Source organism: Salvelinus alpinus, chromosome 21 (assembly GCF_045679555.1).
Source record: "Salvelinus alpinus chromosome 21, SLU_Salpinus.1, whole genome shotgun sequence".
Taxonomy (NCBI): domain Eukaryota; kingdom Metazoa; phylum Chordata; class Actinopteri; order Salmoniformes; family Salmonidae; genus Salvelinus; species Salvelinus alpinus.
In genome coordinates, this window is record NC_092106.1 from 3,904,710 (window position 1) to 3,923,682 (window position 18,973).

General features: G+C 42.1%; 1 protein-coding gene across 4 annotated transcripts in view; it reads left to right on the top strand.

Annotated features, from left to right (window-relative positions):
- Positions 1-4,742: 4,742 nt before the first annotated feature.
- LOC139547604 (myeloid leukemia factor 1-like) overlaps positions 4,743-18,973 on the top strand; it is a 44,753-nt gene continuing 30,522 nt past the window's right edge. Inside the window, exon 1 of one of the 4 annotated variants that reach the window (XM_071356553.1) lies at positions 4,743-4,901. Coding sequence is in view for 2 of the 4 variants with exons in the window: in XM_071356551.1 (XP_071212652.1) it covers positions 13,424-13,470 (47 nt within the window). In the remaining 2 variants the exon portion in view is untranslated. Of the gene's footprint in view, positions 4,902-13,290; positions 13,471-18,973 lie in introns of those variants that run through there. The other 3 variants (XM_071356552.1, XM_071356551.1, XM_071356550.1) reach the window with 3 other exon arrangements.

Below are 18,973 nucleotides of genomic sequence, written 5' to 3' on the forward strand. Positions count from 1 at the left end.
CTGAATAGCCACCACTAGTCAACTACCTGCTCCCCCCCCTCCCCCCAGGTTGCTGAATAGCCACCACTAGTCAACTACCTGCTCCCCCCAGGTTGCTGAATAGCCACCACTAGTCAACTACCTGCTCCCCCCAGGTTGCTGAATAGCCACCACTAGTCAACTACCTGCTCCCCCCAGGTTGCTGAATAGCCACCACTAGTCAACTACCTGCTCCCCCCTCCCCCCAGGTTGCTGAATAGCCACCACTAGTCAGCTACCTGCTCCCCCCTCCCCCCAGGTTGCTGAATAGCCACCACTAGTCAGCTACCTGCTCCCCCCTCCCCCCCCAGGTTGCTGAATAGCCACCACTAGTCAGCTACATGCTCCCCCCTCCCCCCAGGTTGCTGAATAGCCACCACTAGTCAGCTACCTGCTCCCCCCTCCCCCCCCAGGTTGCTGAATAGCCACCACTAGTCAACTACATGCTCCCCCCTCCCCCCAGGTTGCTGAATAGCCACCACTAGTCAGCTACCTGCTCCCCCCAGGTTGCTGAATAGCCACCACTAGTCAACTACCTGCTCCCCCCAGGTTGCTGAATAGCCACCACTAGTCAACTACCTGCTCCCCCCAGGTTGCTGAATAGCCACCACTAGTCAACTACCTGCTCCCCCCTCCCCCCAGGTTGCTGAATAGCCACCACTAGTCAGCTACCTGCTCCCCCCTCCCCCCAGGTTGCTGAATAGCCACCACTAGTCAGCTACCTGCTCCCCCCTCCCCCCCCAGGTTGCTGAATAGCCACCACTAGTCAGCTACATGCTCCCCCCTCCCCCCAGGTTGCTGAATAGCCACCACTAGTCAGCTACATGCTCCCCCCTCCCCCCAGCTACTCCCCCTATGGACATTTCCCCTCTGCTACTCCCCCTATGGACTTTCCCCCCCCCACACCCTCTCAACAGTCACTTACCTACACATGCTGCTCCCCCTATGGACATCCCCACCCCCCCAACTGACTTTTACTCTGACTCCACCTCAACGACATTCATCACTGTTGCAGTTGTTAATATGTATATTATAGATTTTTTTAAATAATAATTTGTATTGTTTTTATTTCACTTGTTCCCCACTCCCCCTCAATGGTCATGCTGCTCCCTTTATGGTCATTCCCCCACACCCCCTAAACAGTCTTTACCTCCACCCCAATGGACATTTATTTATTCATCACTGCTACAGTTATAATATATAGTGCTATTTCTATTTTATTTCACTGTACCCTGCAATCACACCTGCAACCCTGTACATGTGACTAAACTCTGAAATCTGAATCTCGGATACCACATTCTGCTTACTTTTTTATATGTTTATAAATTATAGTTTTGTAATTGACTAAAACAAGCAGACAACAAGAAAATTGGGTTTAAAAAAGGTGAAGTTTTTGCTGTGACCTAAGTAACAACAGGTTGTTTTCCCCACAGGCAGTTAGGGTTGCGACCAATGACCTATATAAAGCCTGGATTGCTAATGCTATGTATTGAGAGCCTTTGAAGCCACCGGTTGGCGATACTGGCACTCCCTAGGAAAATTACATAACAATAACGAAGCTATATACAGGGGGTACCGGTACAATGTGCGGGGGTAGAGGTTAGTCGAGGTAATTTGTAAAGTGACTGTACATGGATAATAAACAGCGAGTAGCAGAAGTGTAAAAACAAATGGGGGGTCAATGTAAATAGTCCGGGTGGATTAATTCTTCAGCAGTCTTATGACTTGGGGGTAGAAGCTGTTAAGGAGCCTTTTGGTCCTAGACTTGACTCTCCGGTACCGCTTTCCGTGCGGTAGCAGAGAGAACAGTCTATGACTTGGGTGACTGGAGTGTCTGGTCTTTGATAATTTTTTGGCCTTCCTCTGACACTGCCTGTATATAGGTCCTGGATGTCAGGAAGCTTGGCCCCAGTGATGTACTGGGCCGTACGCACTACCCTCTGTAGCGTCTTACGGTCAGATGCTGAGCAGTTGCCATACCAGGCGGTGATGCAACCGGGCAGGATGCTCTCGATGGTGCAGCTGTAGAACATTAGTGAGGATCTGGGGACCCATGACAAATCTTTTCAGTCTCCTGAGGAGGAAAATGTGTTGTTTTGGTGTGTTTGGACCATGATAGTTTGTTGGTAATGTGGACACCAAGGAACTTGAAACCCTCGACCCGCTCGACTTCAGCCCCGTCAATATTAATGGGGGCCTGTTCAGCCCTCCTTTTTGTAGTCCACGATCAGCACTTTTGTCTTGCTCACATTGAGGGAGAGGTTGTTGTCCTGGCACCACACGGCCAGGTCTCTGACCTCCTCCCTATAGGCTGTCTCATCGTTGTAGGTGATCAGGCCTACCAATGTTGTGTCGTCAGCCATCTTAATGATGGTGTTGGAGTTGTGCTTGGCCACGCAGTCGTGGGTGAACAGGGAGTACAGGAAGGTACTAAGCATGCATTCCTGAGGGGCCCCAGTGTTGAGGATCAGCGTGGCAGATGTGTTGTTGCCTACCCTTACCACCTGGGCGGCCCGTCAGGAAGTCCAGAATCCAGTTGTAGAGGAAGGTGTTTAGTCCCAGGGTCATTAACTTAGTGATGAGCTTTATGGGCATTATGGTGTTGAACGTTGAGCTGTAGTCAATGAACAGCATTCTCACATAGGTGTTCCTTTTGTCCAGGTGGGAAAGGACAGTGTGGAGTGAGATTGAGATTGCGTCATCTGTGAATCTGTTGGCGCGGTATGCGAATTGGAGTGGGTCTAGGGTTTCCGGCATGATGGTGTTAATATAAGCCATGACCAGCCTTTCAAAGCACTTCATGCCTACAGACGTGAGTGCTACGAGGAGGTAATCATTTAGGCAGGTTACCTTCGCTTTCTTGGGCACAGGGACTATGGTAGTCTGTTTGAAACATGTATGTATTACAGACTCAGTCAGGGAGAGGTTGAAAATGTCAGTGAAGACACTTGCCAGTTGGTCCGCACATACTTTGAGTACAAGTCCTGGTAATTGGTCTGGCCCAGCAGCTTTGTGAATGCTGACCTGTTTAAAGGTCTTGCTCACATCGGCTATGGAGAGCATGATCACACAGTCTTAGTCCTGTATTGACGCTTTGCCTGTTTGATGGTTCATCTAAGGGCATAGCGGGATTTCTTATAAGCATCCGGATTAGTGTCCCGCTCCTTGAAAGCGGCAGCTCTAGCCTTTAGCTCGGTGCGGATGTTGCTTGTAATCCATGGCTTCTGGTTGGGAAATGTACATACAGTCACTGTGGGAACGACGTCGTCGATGCACTTGTTGATGAAGCCGGTGACTGAGGTGGTATACTCCTCAATGCCATTGGATGAATCCCAGAACATATTCCAGTCTGTGCTAGCAAAACAGTCCTGTAGCGTAGCATCTGCATCATCTGACCACTTCCGTATTGAGCAAGTCACTGGTACTTCCTGCTTTAGTTTTTGCTTGTAAGCAGGAATCAGGTAGAATTATGGTCATATTTGTGAAATGGAGGGCGAGGGAGGGCTTTGTATGTGTCTCTGTGTGTGGAGTAAAGCTGGTCTAGAGTTTTTTTTTCTCCTTTGGTTGCACATGTGACATACTGGTAGAAATTATGTTAAATGGATATAAATTTGCCTGCAATAAAATCCCTGGCCACTAGGAGCGCCGCTTCTGGATGAGCATTTTCTTGTTTGCTTATGGCCTTATACAGCTCGTTGAGTGCAGTCTAAGTGCCAGCATCGGTTTGTGGTGGTAAATAGACGGATACGAATAATATAGATAACTCTCTTGGTAGATAGTGTGGTCTATATAGTATTCTACCTCAGGCAAGCAATACCTTGAGACTTCTTTAATATTAGACATTGCGCACCAGCAGTTATTGACAAATAGGCACACACCCCCGCCCTCGTCTTACCAGACGTAGCTTCTCTGTCCTGCCGATGCTTGGAAAATCCCACCAGCTCTATATGATCCGTGTCGTCGTTCAGCCACGTCTCAGTGAAACATAAGATATTATTGTTTTTAAGGTCCTGTTGGTAGGATAGTCTTAATCGTAGATCGTCCAGTTTGTTTTCCAATGATTGCACGTTGTCCAATAGTACAGAGGGAAGTGGTGGTTTACCTTCTTGTCTGCGAATTCTTACTAGGCACCCTGCCCTCCTCCCCCTTTTCTGATGACGGGGATTTGGGCCTTGTCTTGACAAAGCAGTCAACCATGCAGGGTTTATACACATCATTGGTTACGACATTCTATTTAATACCGACTGGATCTATTAGAAACATTCTAACGTTGGGCATTCTGATGTAATACATTTCATTGTAAACATAAACATTGAGCGCGAGGAGAACAGAGGATTCACGTTTATTGCATTTTTACCACCAGCCAATGTGATCCCGTCACACCAGAGAAGCTCTCGCCATTCAAACTTCCACACAAGTAAATTGTGAACACTGTAGTCTATTTTATATTTATCAAGCAAGAGCAAGATAGGGCCTTCCCTATATATCGTAGCGGTTTCAGGGGTTATGTGGTGGAGAGACGGTATGTGCCTGCGAGGTTTCTTTCTTTTCTGGCTGCCAAGACCACAGACAGCAATGAGAAGTATTCCCCAGAGGCAGGACCATGGACAGCTCAGGGGAAACCTAGACCGCAGCAGAACAGCCACACCTGTCTCCAGTTGTAATCAGAGCCAAACTGCAGACAGGTGAAACCAATCAGGGCCTCTACTTAACTGCGCCCTGGGTTTTCTTTTTTTGTATTTGCTTTGACCCCGGCAGGTGACGGAGTAGGAGGTTTTTGGGGAGACCGAATGTACGGTGGAGGATGTGGTTTACCGGAATAAGGGAACTGATGATTTCAACAAGGATTGAACCAAAGACCAAGATTGGAGGACCTTCCACAGGTGATGAAGTGTTTACTCTGTTTGTTTTGAGTTTTGTGAAACCTGATAATAAACAGGTTTAACCCTTCACTTGGACTGGTGGTGTGTTTGTATGTGTAAATCCTGCTTTACAACGATCTTTGCGCCGAAACCGCCAGAATATTTATTTTTGTTGCTCAAAATAAGTTTGGTAACTATTTTTGCTACTTCTAGGACACACGTTGGGCTAGGCTACTGGTTCAAGAGCAATAAGTGGAATACAGAGAAGATTTAAGAGAGTGGAGATGCCAGCTGAGATGCATCAAGCATGAATTGCACAAGAAGATAACATTGAAGACAGATGTGTAAATTAGAAGTTAATTCATAGGCTGGGCTATTAATCCACCATTCCTATGCTAGCCTATATATTAGGCATAGCCACAGGAAGTAGGGTTGCTGAGGGTTCTGTAGTACCCCTTGATAAATCGAAATAAAAACCACAATAATACAAATACAAAAATTGGGGATTTGTTTTTCTTACAATTAATGGCCAAAATATAGAGGTTTGCAGCAGGGCAACAAAAAAAGGTAGTTGTATAATTAAGAACAGTGTCGTGCAGGATTCAATAGTTGGAATTTTTAGAGTAATGTCCCTGTCCCTTTCTCTATGATTGTCATTCTAATAGAATCCAGAAAGAACAAAACCCGTCCTCAAACATTTACAACAAAAGGTGCAAAGTCATGGGCAAAGACACAAAACATCCACATCAAATTAAATATTTTTCTTGAACAAATAACATGGAAAACAGACACTTTTTGTGCAATATGAATGTACCATCCTTACAAGCCACTTAATGTAAATGTACATTACTGTATTGTACATAGGCTGGTCATCTAGGTTTGTACCTGTAGACTTTCCATCACTATGAAGAAAAACAATGCACAATACAGTAACTTGGTACATTGAGACATCAAGTGGTTTGTGATGATGTTGCTCAGTTGGTAGAGCATGGCACTTGTTGGTTTGATTCCCACGGGGTACCAGTACAAAAAGTATAAAAACGTATGCACTCACTAGTGTAAATTTCTCTGGATAAGAGCGTCTACTAAAATGGAAAAGGAATGAATAAACCATTTCAGTTTTCAAATAGAAATAAGTTGCATTTGCGAAGTATTTCAAGAAACTGGAAAATATATCAAGCAAGTATTTTTATACTCCACAAGCATTATTAGAATAACTATTTTGTACATTGAAAATTGAATTGATATGTTTAAATTAATGATTAGAATATTCCACCCTGAAACCATATAATTGTATGAAATTGATTAGCATCATAAATGTATTATTAATGATGTGTGTAGTTTTAGTCAGAATTAGGGTAAAACAATATATCTGTACAATATGTCTTTATAGAATCTTAAACACAGACTGTCTGAGCAAAATTCGGTGCTGACCTGGCTAGGGGCCTCTGAGAGATTTGGGAGAGGGCAGGGAGTACTTCTCACGGTCCCCCTAATCTTTGTCGGCTGGGTAGTGATACAGTATGTGCGTAGGATACCTGCTGTTTGTGTGTGAAGGTATGTGCTTCAGGAGCCAGTATAAAATGGATGGTTTTGTACAACGGAATGGGACGTCCTCGTGAATATTTTAGCTATTGTAGCTGGCACTCTGTCTGTTTCATTCAACCATAATCTTACAAATTCTGGGTTGCAGACTGAGCAGTTTAATTGAAGTTCAGTTTATGAACATTGATAACATAATTCACGTAACATACATATAATTATCAGAATCAAGCTACACATGCTGGTAAACACTCAAATACATTTAGTTTAAAACAAATGCACAATATTAGTGTACTGAGCCTTTACTAGTAGTAGCTGACCGATAAAGAAGTCTTCAGCTCGGGCCAAAAAAATCGCGGCCCCCTGACAAAAAAAGTTTTGTCTTACGCTTGTTTTGTGCCAATGAATTGAAATTGAACATCGCTAAATGCGTCAGCTTAATTAAATGTGCAATAAAAAAAAGTACAGTGCCTAGGCATATTTAATGAAATCCTGGCTGTTGACGTAGGCAACAGATCAGATCGCAAAGCAGGGAATCCCCATTACCCACTGAGTTCATTTTTGGAAATGGCAAGTTCCCTATCTCATCCATAAACGCATATCAAGTGCAAGTGTGCTGTCCAGCAGCTCACATCAGCAGGATGCTGGCCCTTTTAATTAGGAGGGACGTAACGTGGATTACTAAAATAGTGATTATGATCACATTTCCTCAATTTAAATATTAGACCTATAGGGGCACCTATATCTTCATGCCTAGAATAAAACCACCAGGTTTCCGTCATGGACTCAATTGAATGAAGAAAAAAAATAATGACAGTGGGCAGTTTGGAAAAACGATTCCAGTGCAAACCTTAAGGCACATGCTGGGATATAGCTGTCTCACCCCATTCAAACTTTCCTTATCAATTAATCTGATAGGCAATATTATTTTAGCATTAGGCAATGCTAGAATGTAGCCTATGCCTACTTTCTGATGGACTATAGCCAATATTTGAAGGTGAGGAAAATTCATTCTGGCTCTCTAGAGCACTCTCTGCAGAATACCTGATGAATTTACAAGTGAGCAACACCCTTTGAATATGACAGGTGTTAGTAAATGTCGGCATTTGAAATTGTTGCCAGCAGCACAATTGCAGTCACCAACGCTCTAGATAACATGAAAACACCCTAACCAGCTCTGCTAGGGCGAGTAAAATGGGCAGAGTGATGTATTCTCTAATTTGTCTGGAAGTAGCTAGCAAGCTAGCCAACTTTAGCCAATTAGCTTGGTTGCTTGAGTACGTTGTGAGGTCAGAAGGCTTGGATCAACTCTACTCCTTTGTCAGAGCGTCCAGTGTGCAGTCTGAATGCTAGAGCGAAATGATCTGTGTTTACCAATGGGCAATCTAACAACTCTCTGAATTTACAAATGCTCAGAGCGCATTTTGGCACTCCAGAGTGAATTTACGAGCACACCTTTACGAGCACACTGGAGTGGCGCAGTGGTCTAAGGCACTGCATTGCAGTGCTAGCTGTGCCACTAGAGATTCTGGGTTCGATTCCATGTAGCAGCCGGCCGCGACTGGGAGACCAATGGGGCGGTGCACAATTGGCCCAGCGTCCTCCGGGTTAGGGGAGGGATGTCCTTGTCTCATCGTGTACTAGAAACTCCTGTTTCGGGACGGGCGCAGTGCACGCTGACATGGTCGCCAGGTGTACGGAAAGGTGTTTCCTCTGACACATTGGTGCGGCTGGCTTCCGGGTTAATTGGGCCTTGTGTCAAGAAGCAGTGCGGCTTGTTTGGGTTGGGTTGTGTATTGGAGGACGCACGGCTCTCGACCTTCGCCTCTCCCAAGTCCGTACGGGAGTTACAGTGATGAGACAAGACTGTAACTACCAATTGGATAGCATGAAATTGGGGAGAAAAATAGGTAATAAAATAAAAATTAAGAGAGGAGGGACAAATAACATGACTGCATAAAAAATTGCAAAAATGTAAGCAAGTCATGATGATCAGCATATGTGCAAGTAATGAGACAGGTGCCAGTTTTGCGTTTCTTTCCTCTCATTAATGAGATGCAACTTAAGGAATGTAGCTCGATTGAATCTTGTAGGCTAATATTTTCCGTATGATGGATTCGACTTCCGCTTTACTTCCCTACTGCATGGCAAACTTGCCAGAGAAAATTATTTGAAAGAGACACTTTATAGAGTATAAAAGTCAAGTGTAAGGGTATACGTGTAATTGTATATGTATTTCATTCAAGTTCGCTAACGTTAGATAGACTTACTAGTAGGCTAGTTCTGTTGCGATAATAATGTTGTGTTGTGTCGGAGCCATCCACCCAGCCGATTACTATAATGATAAATTATAGGCTACATAACTATAACACGTTGGTGAGCATCCACACTAGAGGGAAGTGTATCGTTCTATAGTCCTGTCAATCAACAAATTACGCATCCTACTGCACATTGCCTATTAATAAGATGGTAGCATAAGTGGAGGTCTTTTCTGAAAGCATTGTAAATAATGCTCTCCCTCCCAGTTTGACTCAAGGTCTGATTACATTAATCCCTAAGCCCAAGAAATACTTGCTTCTACTCGATAATTGGCGTCCAATCTGTCTGCTCAATAATGACTACAAAATATTAGCCTCTATATTTGCAAAAGAATGAAGGCAGTATTGGACTCAATTATAGAAGAGACCCAATCTGGCTTCAGGGGGAATAGACATACAGTGGGGAGAACAAGTATTTGATACACTGCCGATTTTGCAGGTTTTCCTACTTACAAAGCATGTAGAGGTCTGTAATTTTTATCATAGGTACACTTCAACTATGAGAGACGGAATCTAAAACAAAAATCCAGAAAATCACATTGTATGATTTTTAAGTAATTAATTTGCATTTTATTGCATGACATAAGTATTTGATACATCAGAAAAGCAGAACTTAATATTTGGTACAGAAACCTTTGTTTGCAATTACAGAGATCATACGTTTCCTGTAGTTCTTGACTAGGTTTGCACACACTGCAGCAGGGATTTTGGCCCACTCCTCCCTACAGATCTTCTCCAGATCCTTCAGGTTTCGGGGCTGTCGCTGGGCAATACGGACTTTCAGCTCCCTCCAAAGATTTTCTATTGGGTTCAGGTCTGGAGACTGGCTAGGCCACTCCAGGACCTTGAGATGCTTCTTACGGAGCCACTCCTTAGTTGCCATGGCTGTGTGCTTCGTGTCGTTGTCATGCTGGAAGACCCAGCCACGACCCATCTTCAATGCTCTTACTGAGGGAAGGAGGTTGTTGGCCAAGATCTCGCGATACATGGCCCCATCCATCCTCCCCTCAATACGGTGCAGTCGTCCTGTCCCCTTTGCAGAAAAGCATCCCCAAAGAATGATGTTTCCACCTCCATGCTTCACGGTTGGGATGGTGTTCTTGGGGTTGTACTCATACTTCTTCTTCCTCCAAACACGGCGAGTGGAGTTAGACCAAAAGGCTCTATTTTTGTCTCATCAGACCACATGACCTTCTCCCATTCCTCCTCTGGATCATCCAGATGGTCATTGGCAAACTTCAGACGGGCCTGGACATGCACTGGCTTAAGCAGGGGGACCTTGCGTGCGCTGCAGGATTTTAATCCATGACGGCGTAGTGTGTTACTAATGGTTTTCTTTGAGACTGTGGTCCCAGCTCTCTTCAGGTCATTGACCAGGTCCTGCCGTGTAGTTCTGGGCTGATCCCTCACCTTCCTCATGATCATTGATGCCCCACGAGGTGAAATCTTGCATGGAGCCCCAGACCGAGGGTGATTGACCGTCATCTTGAACTTCTTCCATTTTCTAATAATTGCGCCAACAGTTGTTTCCTTCTCACCAAGCTGCTTGCCTATTGTCCTGTAGCCCATCCCAGCCTTGTGCAGGTCTACAATTTTATCCCTGATGTCCTTACACAGCTCTCTGGTCTTGGCCATTGTGGAGAGGTTGGAATCTGTTTGATTGAGTGTGTGGACAGGTGTCTTTTATACAGGTAACGAGTTCAAACAGGTGCAGTTAATACAGGTAATGAGTGGAGAACAGGAGGGCTTCTTAAAGAAAAACTAACAGGTCTGTGAGAGCCGGAATTCTTACTGGTTGGTAGGTGATCAAATACTTATGTCATGCAATAAAATGCAAATTAATTATTTAAAAATCATACAATGTGATTTTCTGGATTTTTGTTTTAGATTCCGTCTCTCATAGTTGAAGTGTACCTATGATAAAAATGACAGACCTCTACATGCTTTGTAAGTAGGAAAACCTGCAAAATCGGCAGTGTATCAAATACTTGTTCTCCCCACTGTATATCTAATAATATCCGACTGGTGTTAGACCTTATTGACCAATACTGATTTAATCTTCGAAGATAGTTTTATTGTCTTCTTAGACTTTTATAAAGCCTTCGATACAGTGGAACATGAGTTTCTATTTCTCTCCCTTGAGAAATTTGGTTTTGGGAAATTATTTTGTAGTACTATTAAAACTCTTTATATGAATGGGAACAGTTCAATTAAATGAAAGCATGGCACGTCTCCTAGATTTGGTTTGAAAAGAGGATTTAGGCAAGGTTGCCCAATTTCGCCTTACCTCTTCCTGCTTGCAACCCAACTTCTTACAAGTTTTGTTAAATCCAGTGATATAAAAGGGATCTCAATTGCGGACCGAGATGTTATCATAAGTCAACTTGCAGATGACACAACCCTCTTTTTGAAAGATGCTGACCAGATTCCTAGAGCAGTCGATGTGATAAATATATTTTCCAAAGCATCTGGTCATTGCCTAAACCTTAATAAGTGTGAATTGTTTGCTGTTAAAGACTGTGTGATACCCTCAATATGCAATATTCCAGTCAAGGAAAAATTAACATACCTTGGGATTACCATATCTAAGGATCAACAGGAAAGATGCTCATTAAATTTTATACCTATTATTGAAAAAAACAAAAAGTTGAACCATTGGTTGCAGAGGGATTTATCCTTGAAAGGTCGAGTATTGCTTTCTAAAGCTGAAGGTATCTCCAGAATTACTTATGCAGCCCAGTCCCTATATCTTGACAACTAAATAGGTAAAGCGGTTGACCAGGTGCTTTTCAAATTAATCTGGAAAAATCGTACACATTATATTAGGAAATCTGTCATTATGAACTCATATGAATATGGTGGACTCAATTTTTTAGATTTTCCTACTTTGAATAATACTTTTAAGATAAATTGGGCTAAACATTTTTTAAAGAATCCTACTTCAATTTGGAATTTCATCCCTCTCCCGTTTTGGTGGCCTCAATTTTATGTTACTTTGTAACTATAACATTGATAAGATTCCTGCAAAATTATCTGCTTTTCACAGACAAGTATTCTTAGCGTGGTCGTTAATATATAAACATAATTTTTCCCCGCATAGGTATTGCATTTGGAACAATAAGAACATTTTGTATAGAAACAAGTCTTTATTTTTTAAGAACTGGTTCAATAATCATATCCTACTGGTGAGTCAACTTTTTAATGTAGAATGATTGTTACTCAATTATGAGGAATTTTTATCTCGTTACAATATCCCTGTAACACCTAGAGAGTTCGCCATAGTCTTTGATGCTAGTCCATCTGGAACTCTCATGTTATTTAGAGGTGTAGCCAGACCTCACTTTCTTGACCTACCCTCACTTAATCCAGTTGACTCTCCAACAGAGAAAATATGTTTCTCCTAGCTCCCTCAGAACAATAGGTCTATACATGCTTTATTTCAACGGGATATTGTATCCATTCCTTATGTCACAAGTTACTGGAATACATTGGTCACTAATATCTGTTGGAAAAAAGTCTGGTCATTACCACACAAATACTTGCTTGTTAACAAGGTCAAAGAGGTCTCTTTCAGAATGATCCATAAGTATTACCCTGCGAATCATTACCTGAAGAAACTTAAAAAAGACATTAACATTGATTGTACTTTTTGTGTTGGGCATCCAGAAACAGTTTCACATTTATTTTGGCATTGTCTACATGTAAAACAATTATGGAAAGATATTCACAGTTTTATAATTGTTAATATTCTTGATGATTTTTGTTTTTTTATGGGAGAATGTGCTGCTCGGTTTCCTTAACCATAATAAAGATAAAGAAAAACGATTTTACCTTATAAATCTAATTGTGCTAATGGCAAAATGTCATATTCATAAATGTAAATTCACTAATAAAAAAACACTCTTCTGTGTTTTCTATAAGGAATTCGAGCAGTTCATTAAGACCATTATACATTCTTCTAATAAGAAAGCTGTTAAAACAATCAACATGTGTGCATCTTTTAAGGTCTTTGTACAATCTGTCATTTGTTGTACCCCCTAGCATATGTTATCATTGTCTGTTTGTATACTTCTTATATGTATACTGATTTTTCTCCAATAAATTAAAAAAATAAAAATAAAAAAAAGATGGTAGCATAAGACCATTCATGAGGTCGCTAACGCACAGATACTGGTTCAGACCATTCAGTGCTTTCAGGGTGTGTTCATTGTCATAGTGACAACTGCAAATAAAACTATGTACAGTACATGTAGGCCCAATGAAAAGTAATATAGTACATCGTATTTAAATGGATAAATTCAACAATAAACGCTATTTAGCCTACACATCTTTTACAGCATTGCCTCGTTGCTTAAGTGGCACACGCTTGTAAAATATGGCAAAACATCGAATATCTTTCTCTGGAGCGAGCTGCGTTGTCATGACAGCTTCTGACAACATAACGTTCTTCTGATAGATCCTGCTCGAGCTGTGAATAGCCAGCCAATCAGATGGCTCGATGGAGGTCATGTGGCTCCTGGTTCATAAAGCCCAACGTTCTGAAGTGTAGCAAGGTTCCATAGTAACTTCATTGACACCGTGCGCGCTTGGCTGTCGTACACTGGGGTAGGAGACGCCGCTTCATAGCGCGAAACAGAAAATAGATATTTCATACTTCACTTTTCCTCTCCAACACCCGTGGAAATGTTTAACAGTCTTCTCAGGGAATTTGACGAGGACCCTTTCTTCTCGTAAGTAGTATCAATATTGTATTCAGCCTCTCATTAATTCGACAGGATGAAGATTTTTCTCGAAAAATTATGTTTATTTTAAATACCAGTCAACACCACTTTCAACGACACGTTGTTTCAGATAATGGACAATAACGACTGTATGCTACCCACCCCTTGTCTACAACGACAGTCTGTAGGCTATTGTCATATTTTAAGAGCCACATTCACAATTAATAGTTTGCAGATATTATTGTGGGGCAATTGTGTTCCCAATTTCAATGCTTTGTTATCAGCATAGCCTATTCCCTTATATTATATCAGCTGTTCCAGATTTAAAAACAGCTTCTATCTCCAGGCCATCAGACTGTTGAACAGCCATCACTTGCTGGCTACCTGCACGGTACTCTGCCCTGCACCTTGAGACTTATGCCCCATGTATATATAGTCACCTCATATTCTGTTAATATACTGTTGTTTACTCCCTGTGTATGTATATACTGTATTCTAGAAATAGCTCATCCTAATATACCTAGCTACTACTGAACATACAATTTTCCTTCCAAATTATATACTGTCAGTGTCTATATTTATATTCTGGATTTTTAATATGTCTACCCCTGGATTGTTAATTGGACTCGTTCTGTCATTTCTTGATTTGTTGTTTACATTTTTTAGTATTTGTGTATTTGTGTTGAATTTGCTAGACATTCTACTGCACTGTTGGAGCTAGTAACATAAGCATTTCGCTGCACCTGTTTAAACACATGCACAACTTTGATTTGAGATATTACTACATTTAAATGACAACTAACGCACACTGAAATCCATGTTTGATGTGTGTTAATAGCTACTGGTTGACATGTAGGCTACAGTAATAGCATGGTACTTACTACTCAAGGAATAGAGTTACTGGTGTCAGCAAAATATTGGTTAATGTTTTTCATTAGTGAATATATGCTTTGAGTAAGTGTAGCCATTCCCCAGGAAAACTTTGAGAATGTAATATATATTAATCACCTGGCTTAGACCCTTGTCATACACTATATGGCTAAAAGTATGTGGACACCTGCTCATCGAACATCTCATTCCAAAATCATGGTCATTAATATGGAGTTGGTCCCACCTTTGCTGCTATAACAGCCTCCACTCTTCTTGGAAGGCTTTCCACTAAATGTTGGAATATTGCTGCGGGGACTTGCTTCCATTCAGCCACAAGAGCATTAGTGAGGTCAATGTTGGGTGATTAGACCTGGCTCGTAGTCTGCGTTCCAATTCATCCCAAAACTGTTCGGTAGGGTTGAGGTCAGGGCTCTCTGCAGGCCAGTCAAGTTCTTCCACACCGATCTCGACAAACCATTTCTGTATGGACCTCGCTTTGTGCATGGGGGCATTGTCATGCAGAAACAGGAAAGGACCTTCCCCAAACTGTTGCCACAAAGTTGGATGCACATAATCGTCGAGAATGTCATTGTATGTTGTAGCGTTAAGATTTCCCTTCACTGGAACTAAGGGGCCTAGCCCGAACCATGAAAAACAGCCCTAAACCATTATTCTTATTCCACCAAATTTTACAGTTGGCACTACGTATTGGGGCAGGTAGCATTCTCCTGGCATCCGCTAAATCCCGATTTGTTTGTGGTGACGAGTGATTCATCACTCCAGAGAACGCATTTCCACTGAGAACGCATTTCCACTGCTCCAGAGTCCAAAGGTGGCGTGCTTTCCACCACTCCAGCCGACGCTTGATATTGGGCATGGTGATCTTAGGCTTATGTGCGGCTCCTTGGCTATGGAAACACATTTCATGAAGCTCCCGACAAACAGTTATTGTGCCGACGTTGCTTCCAGAGGGAGTTTGGAACTCAGTAGTGAGTTTTGCAACCGAGGACAGACTATTTTTACGCCCTACGTGCTTCAGCACTCAGCGGTCCCATTCTGTTAGCTTGTGTGACCTACCATTTTTTTTAAATGTATTTTATTTCATCTTTATTTAACCAGGTAGGCCAGTTGAGAACAAGTTCTCATTTACAACTGCGACCTGAGCAAGATAAAGCAAAGCGACAAAAACAAAAACATAGAGTTACACATGGGATAAACAAACGTACAGTCAATAACACAATAGAAAAATCTATATACAATGTGTGCATATGTAGTAAGATTAGGGATGTAAGGCAATAAATAGGCCATAGAGGCGAAATAATTACAATTTAGCATTAACACTGGAGTGATAGATGTGCAGATGATGATGTGCTAGTAGATATACTGGGGTGCAAAAGAGCAAAACAATAAATAACAATATGGGGATGAGGTAGTTGGGTGTGCTATTTACAGATGGGCTGTGTACAGGTACAGTGATCGGTAAGCTGCTCTGACAGCTGATGCTTAAAGTTAGAGCGAGAGATATTAGTTTCCAGCTTCAGTGATGTTTGCAGTTCGTTCCAGTCATTGACAGCAGAGAACTGGAAGGAAAGGCGGCCAAAGGAAGTTTTGGCTTTGGGGGTGACCAGTGAAATATACCTGCTAGAGCGCGTGCTACGGGTAGGTGTTGCTATGGTGACCAGTGAGCTGAGATAAGGCTGGGTTTTACCTAGCAAAGACTTATAGATGACCTGGAGCCAGTGGGTTTGGCGACAAATATGAAGCGAGGGCCAGCCAACGAGAGAATACAGGTCACAGTGGTGAGTAGTATATGGGGCTTTGGTGACAAAACAGATGGCACTGTGATAGACTGCATCTAATTTGCTGAGTAGAGTGTTGGAGGCTATTTTGTAAATGACATCGCCGAAGTCAAGGATCGGTAGGATAGTAAGTTTTATGAGGGTATGTTTGGCAGCATGAGTGAAGGATGCTTTGTTGCGAAATGGGAAGCCGATTCTAGATTTAATTTTGGATTGGAGATGCTTAATGTGAGTCTGGAAGGATAGTTTACAGTCTATCCAGACACCTAGGTATTTGTAGTTGTCCACATATTCTAAGTCAGAACCGTCCAGAGTAGTGATGCTAGTCGGGTGGCCGGGTGCGGGCAGCAATCGGTTGAAGAGCATGCATTTAGTTTTACTAGCATTTAAAAGCAGTTGGAGGCCACGGAAGAAGTGTTGTATGGCATTGAAGCTAATTTGAAGGTTTGTTAACACAGTGTCCAAAGAAGGGCCAGATGTATACAGAAGGTTGTCGTCTGTGTAGAGGTGGTGTCAGGATTTGGCCAGGATTGTTCAGGTTTTTGGTCACTAGATGCCCCCATTGCGCCTTTTTTGAACCTTTTGTTTTTTCCCTTGTTCTAATTATTATTTGCACCTGTGTGTCATTTCCTTGTAGGTATTTAATCCCTTTGTGTTCCTCAGTTCTTTGCGCTGTGTTTGTATGTTAGCACCCAGCCCCAGCCATGCTGTGAACATATATTTCTCTTGTTGGATTTTCCAGAGGTTCTCTGGTTTTGTTCTTGTTCATTTTTTATTCGTCTTTTAAGGTTTGTTTTTTTCCCTGCTGTTCTTACCACTTTGTGGATTTTCTTTGTATTTTGGAGGATATTTTTAGGTCACCTAACAGTACGAACTCTGAAGATAGATGGGGGGCAATCAATTCACATATGGTGTCCAGGGCACAGCTGGGGGCTAAGGGGGATCTATATCAAGCGGCAACGGTGAGAGACTTATTTCTGGAAAGGTGGATTTTTAACTTCTACCGCCTCAGAAACCCGGATCCGGGAGCACCCCCCACCCCCCCATCAGTAAAAAAGCTGAATAGCATAGCTAGCATAGCGTCACAAGTAAATACTAGCATCTAAATATCATTCAATCACAAGTCCAAGACACCAGATGAAAGATCCACTTCTTGTGAATCCAGCAATCATTTCTGATTTGTAAAATGTTTTACAGGGAAGACACAATATGTAAATCTATTAGCTAACCACGTTAGCAAAAGACACCATTTTTCTTTGTCCACCATTTTTTCTCTCCACCAGTAGCTATCACCAATTCGGCCAAATAAAGATATTGATAGCCACTAACCAAGAAAAAACCTCATCAGATGACAGTCTGATAACATATTTATTGTATAGGATAGGTTTTGTTAGAAAAATGTGCATATTTCAGGTAGAAATCATAGTTTACAATTGCACCCACCATCACAACTCGACTAGAATAAATACAGAGAGCAACGTGTATTACCAATTTACTCATCATAAAACACTTCTTAAAAATATACAGCGCACAGCAATGGAAAGACACAGATCTTGTGAATTCAGACAATATTTCAGATTTTCTAAGTGTTTTACAGCGAAAACACAATAAATCGTTATATTAGCATACCACATGTGCAAACGTTACCCGAGCATTGATTGAAGGCAAAAAGAGCGTTAGCGTTATCATCACCAAAATATATTAATTTTTTCACTAACCTTCTCAGAATTCTTCCGATGACACTCCTGTAACATCATATTACACAATCCATATAGAGTTTGATCGAACATGTGCATATTTAGCGGCACAAATCGTGCTTACACAATGGAAATAGTGTCCAACTACTCAAGCAATCTGCCCGGCGCCATGTTGGAAAGACACCTATTTTTATCAAAAGCTATTCATAAACTTGACTAAAAAAATAAAAGTTGGATATCAATTGAAAGACAAATTAGTTCTTAATGCAATCGCTGAATTACATTTTTTAAATTATCCTTACTGTGCAATACCGGGTGCGCCAAAGCGAAGCTACCCCAAAGAAAATGGCGGAATATGCGTTTAACATTTTTCTACAGAACAACGATTTATCATCATAAATAGTTCTTACTATGAGCTGATCTTCCATCAGAATCTTGGGCAATGTATCCTTTCTCCGGTCTAATCGTCTTTTGGTCGAAAGATGTCCTCTTGTCCCGTCGAAATGGCCACTAACGTTCGGCATGTACTAGAAAAGTACCCAGCTCTTGGAAGTGCATCACAAAGAAATGCCAGAATATCGCACTAAACGGATATAAATTGCTATAAAACGGTTTAAATTAACTACCTTATGATGTTTTTAACACCTATAACGAGTAAAAACATGACCGGCGATATATTACTGGCTAAACCAAAGCTTGGAAAGAGGCCAGTCCGACGTCCATCGTGCGTCAAGCGCAGGGGACAAAAGAAAGATACTTCCGGTCTTTGGCGTTTTATACAGGCCCTGATTGCGCAATCGACTCCATTCAAATTGTCACCACTTACTGACATCTGTTAAAACAGATCTCTTCAACAAGTTCTCTGCTGTCTCTGCTGTCAACTGTTGACCTCTACACCACCAGAGGAACAGAGGAGGAGTAGGATAAGGGTACAGCTAAAGGCTATAAGAACTGGTTGTCTAGTGCGTTGGGGACAGAGAATAAAAGGAGCAGATTTCTTGGCGTGGTAGAATAGATTTAGGGCATAATGTACAGACAAGGGTATGGTAGGATGTGAGTACAGTGGAGGTAAACCTAGGTATTGAGTGACGATGAGAGCGGTTGTGTCTCTGGAGGCACCAGTTAAGCCAGGTGAGGTCTCCGCAT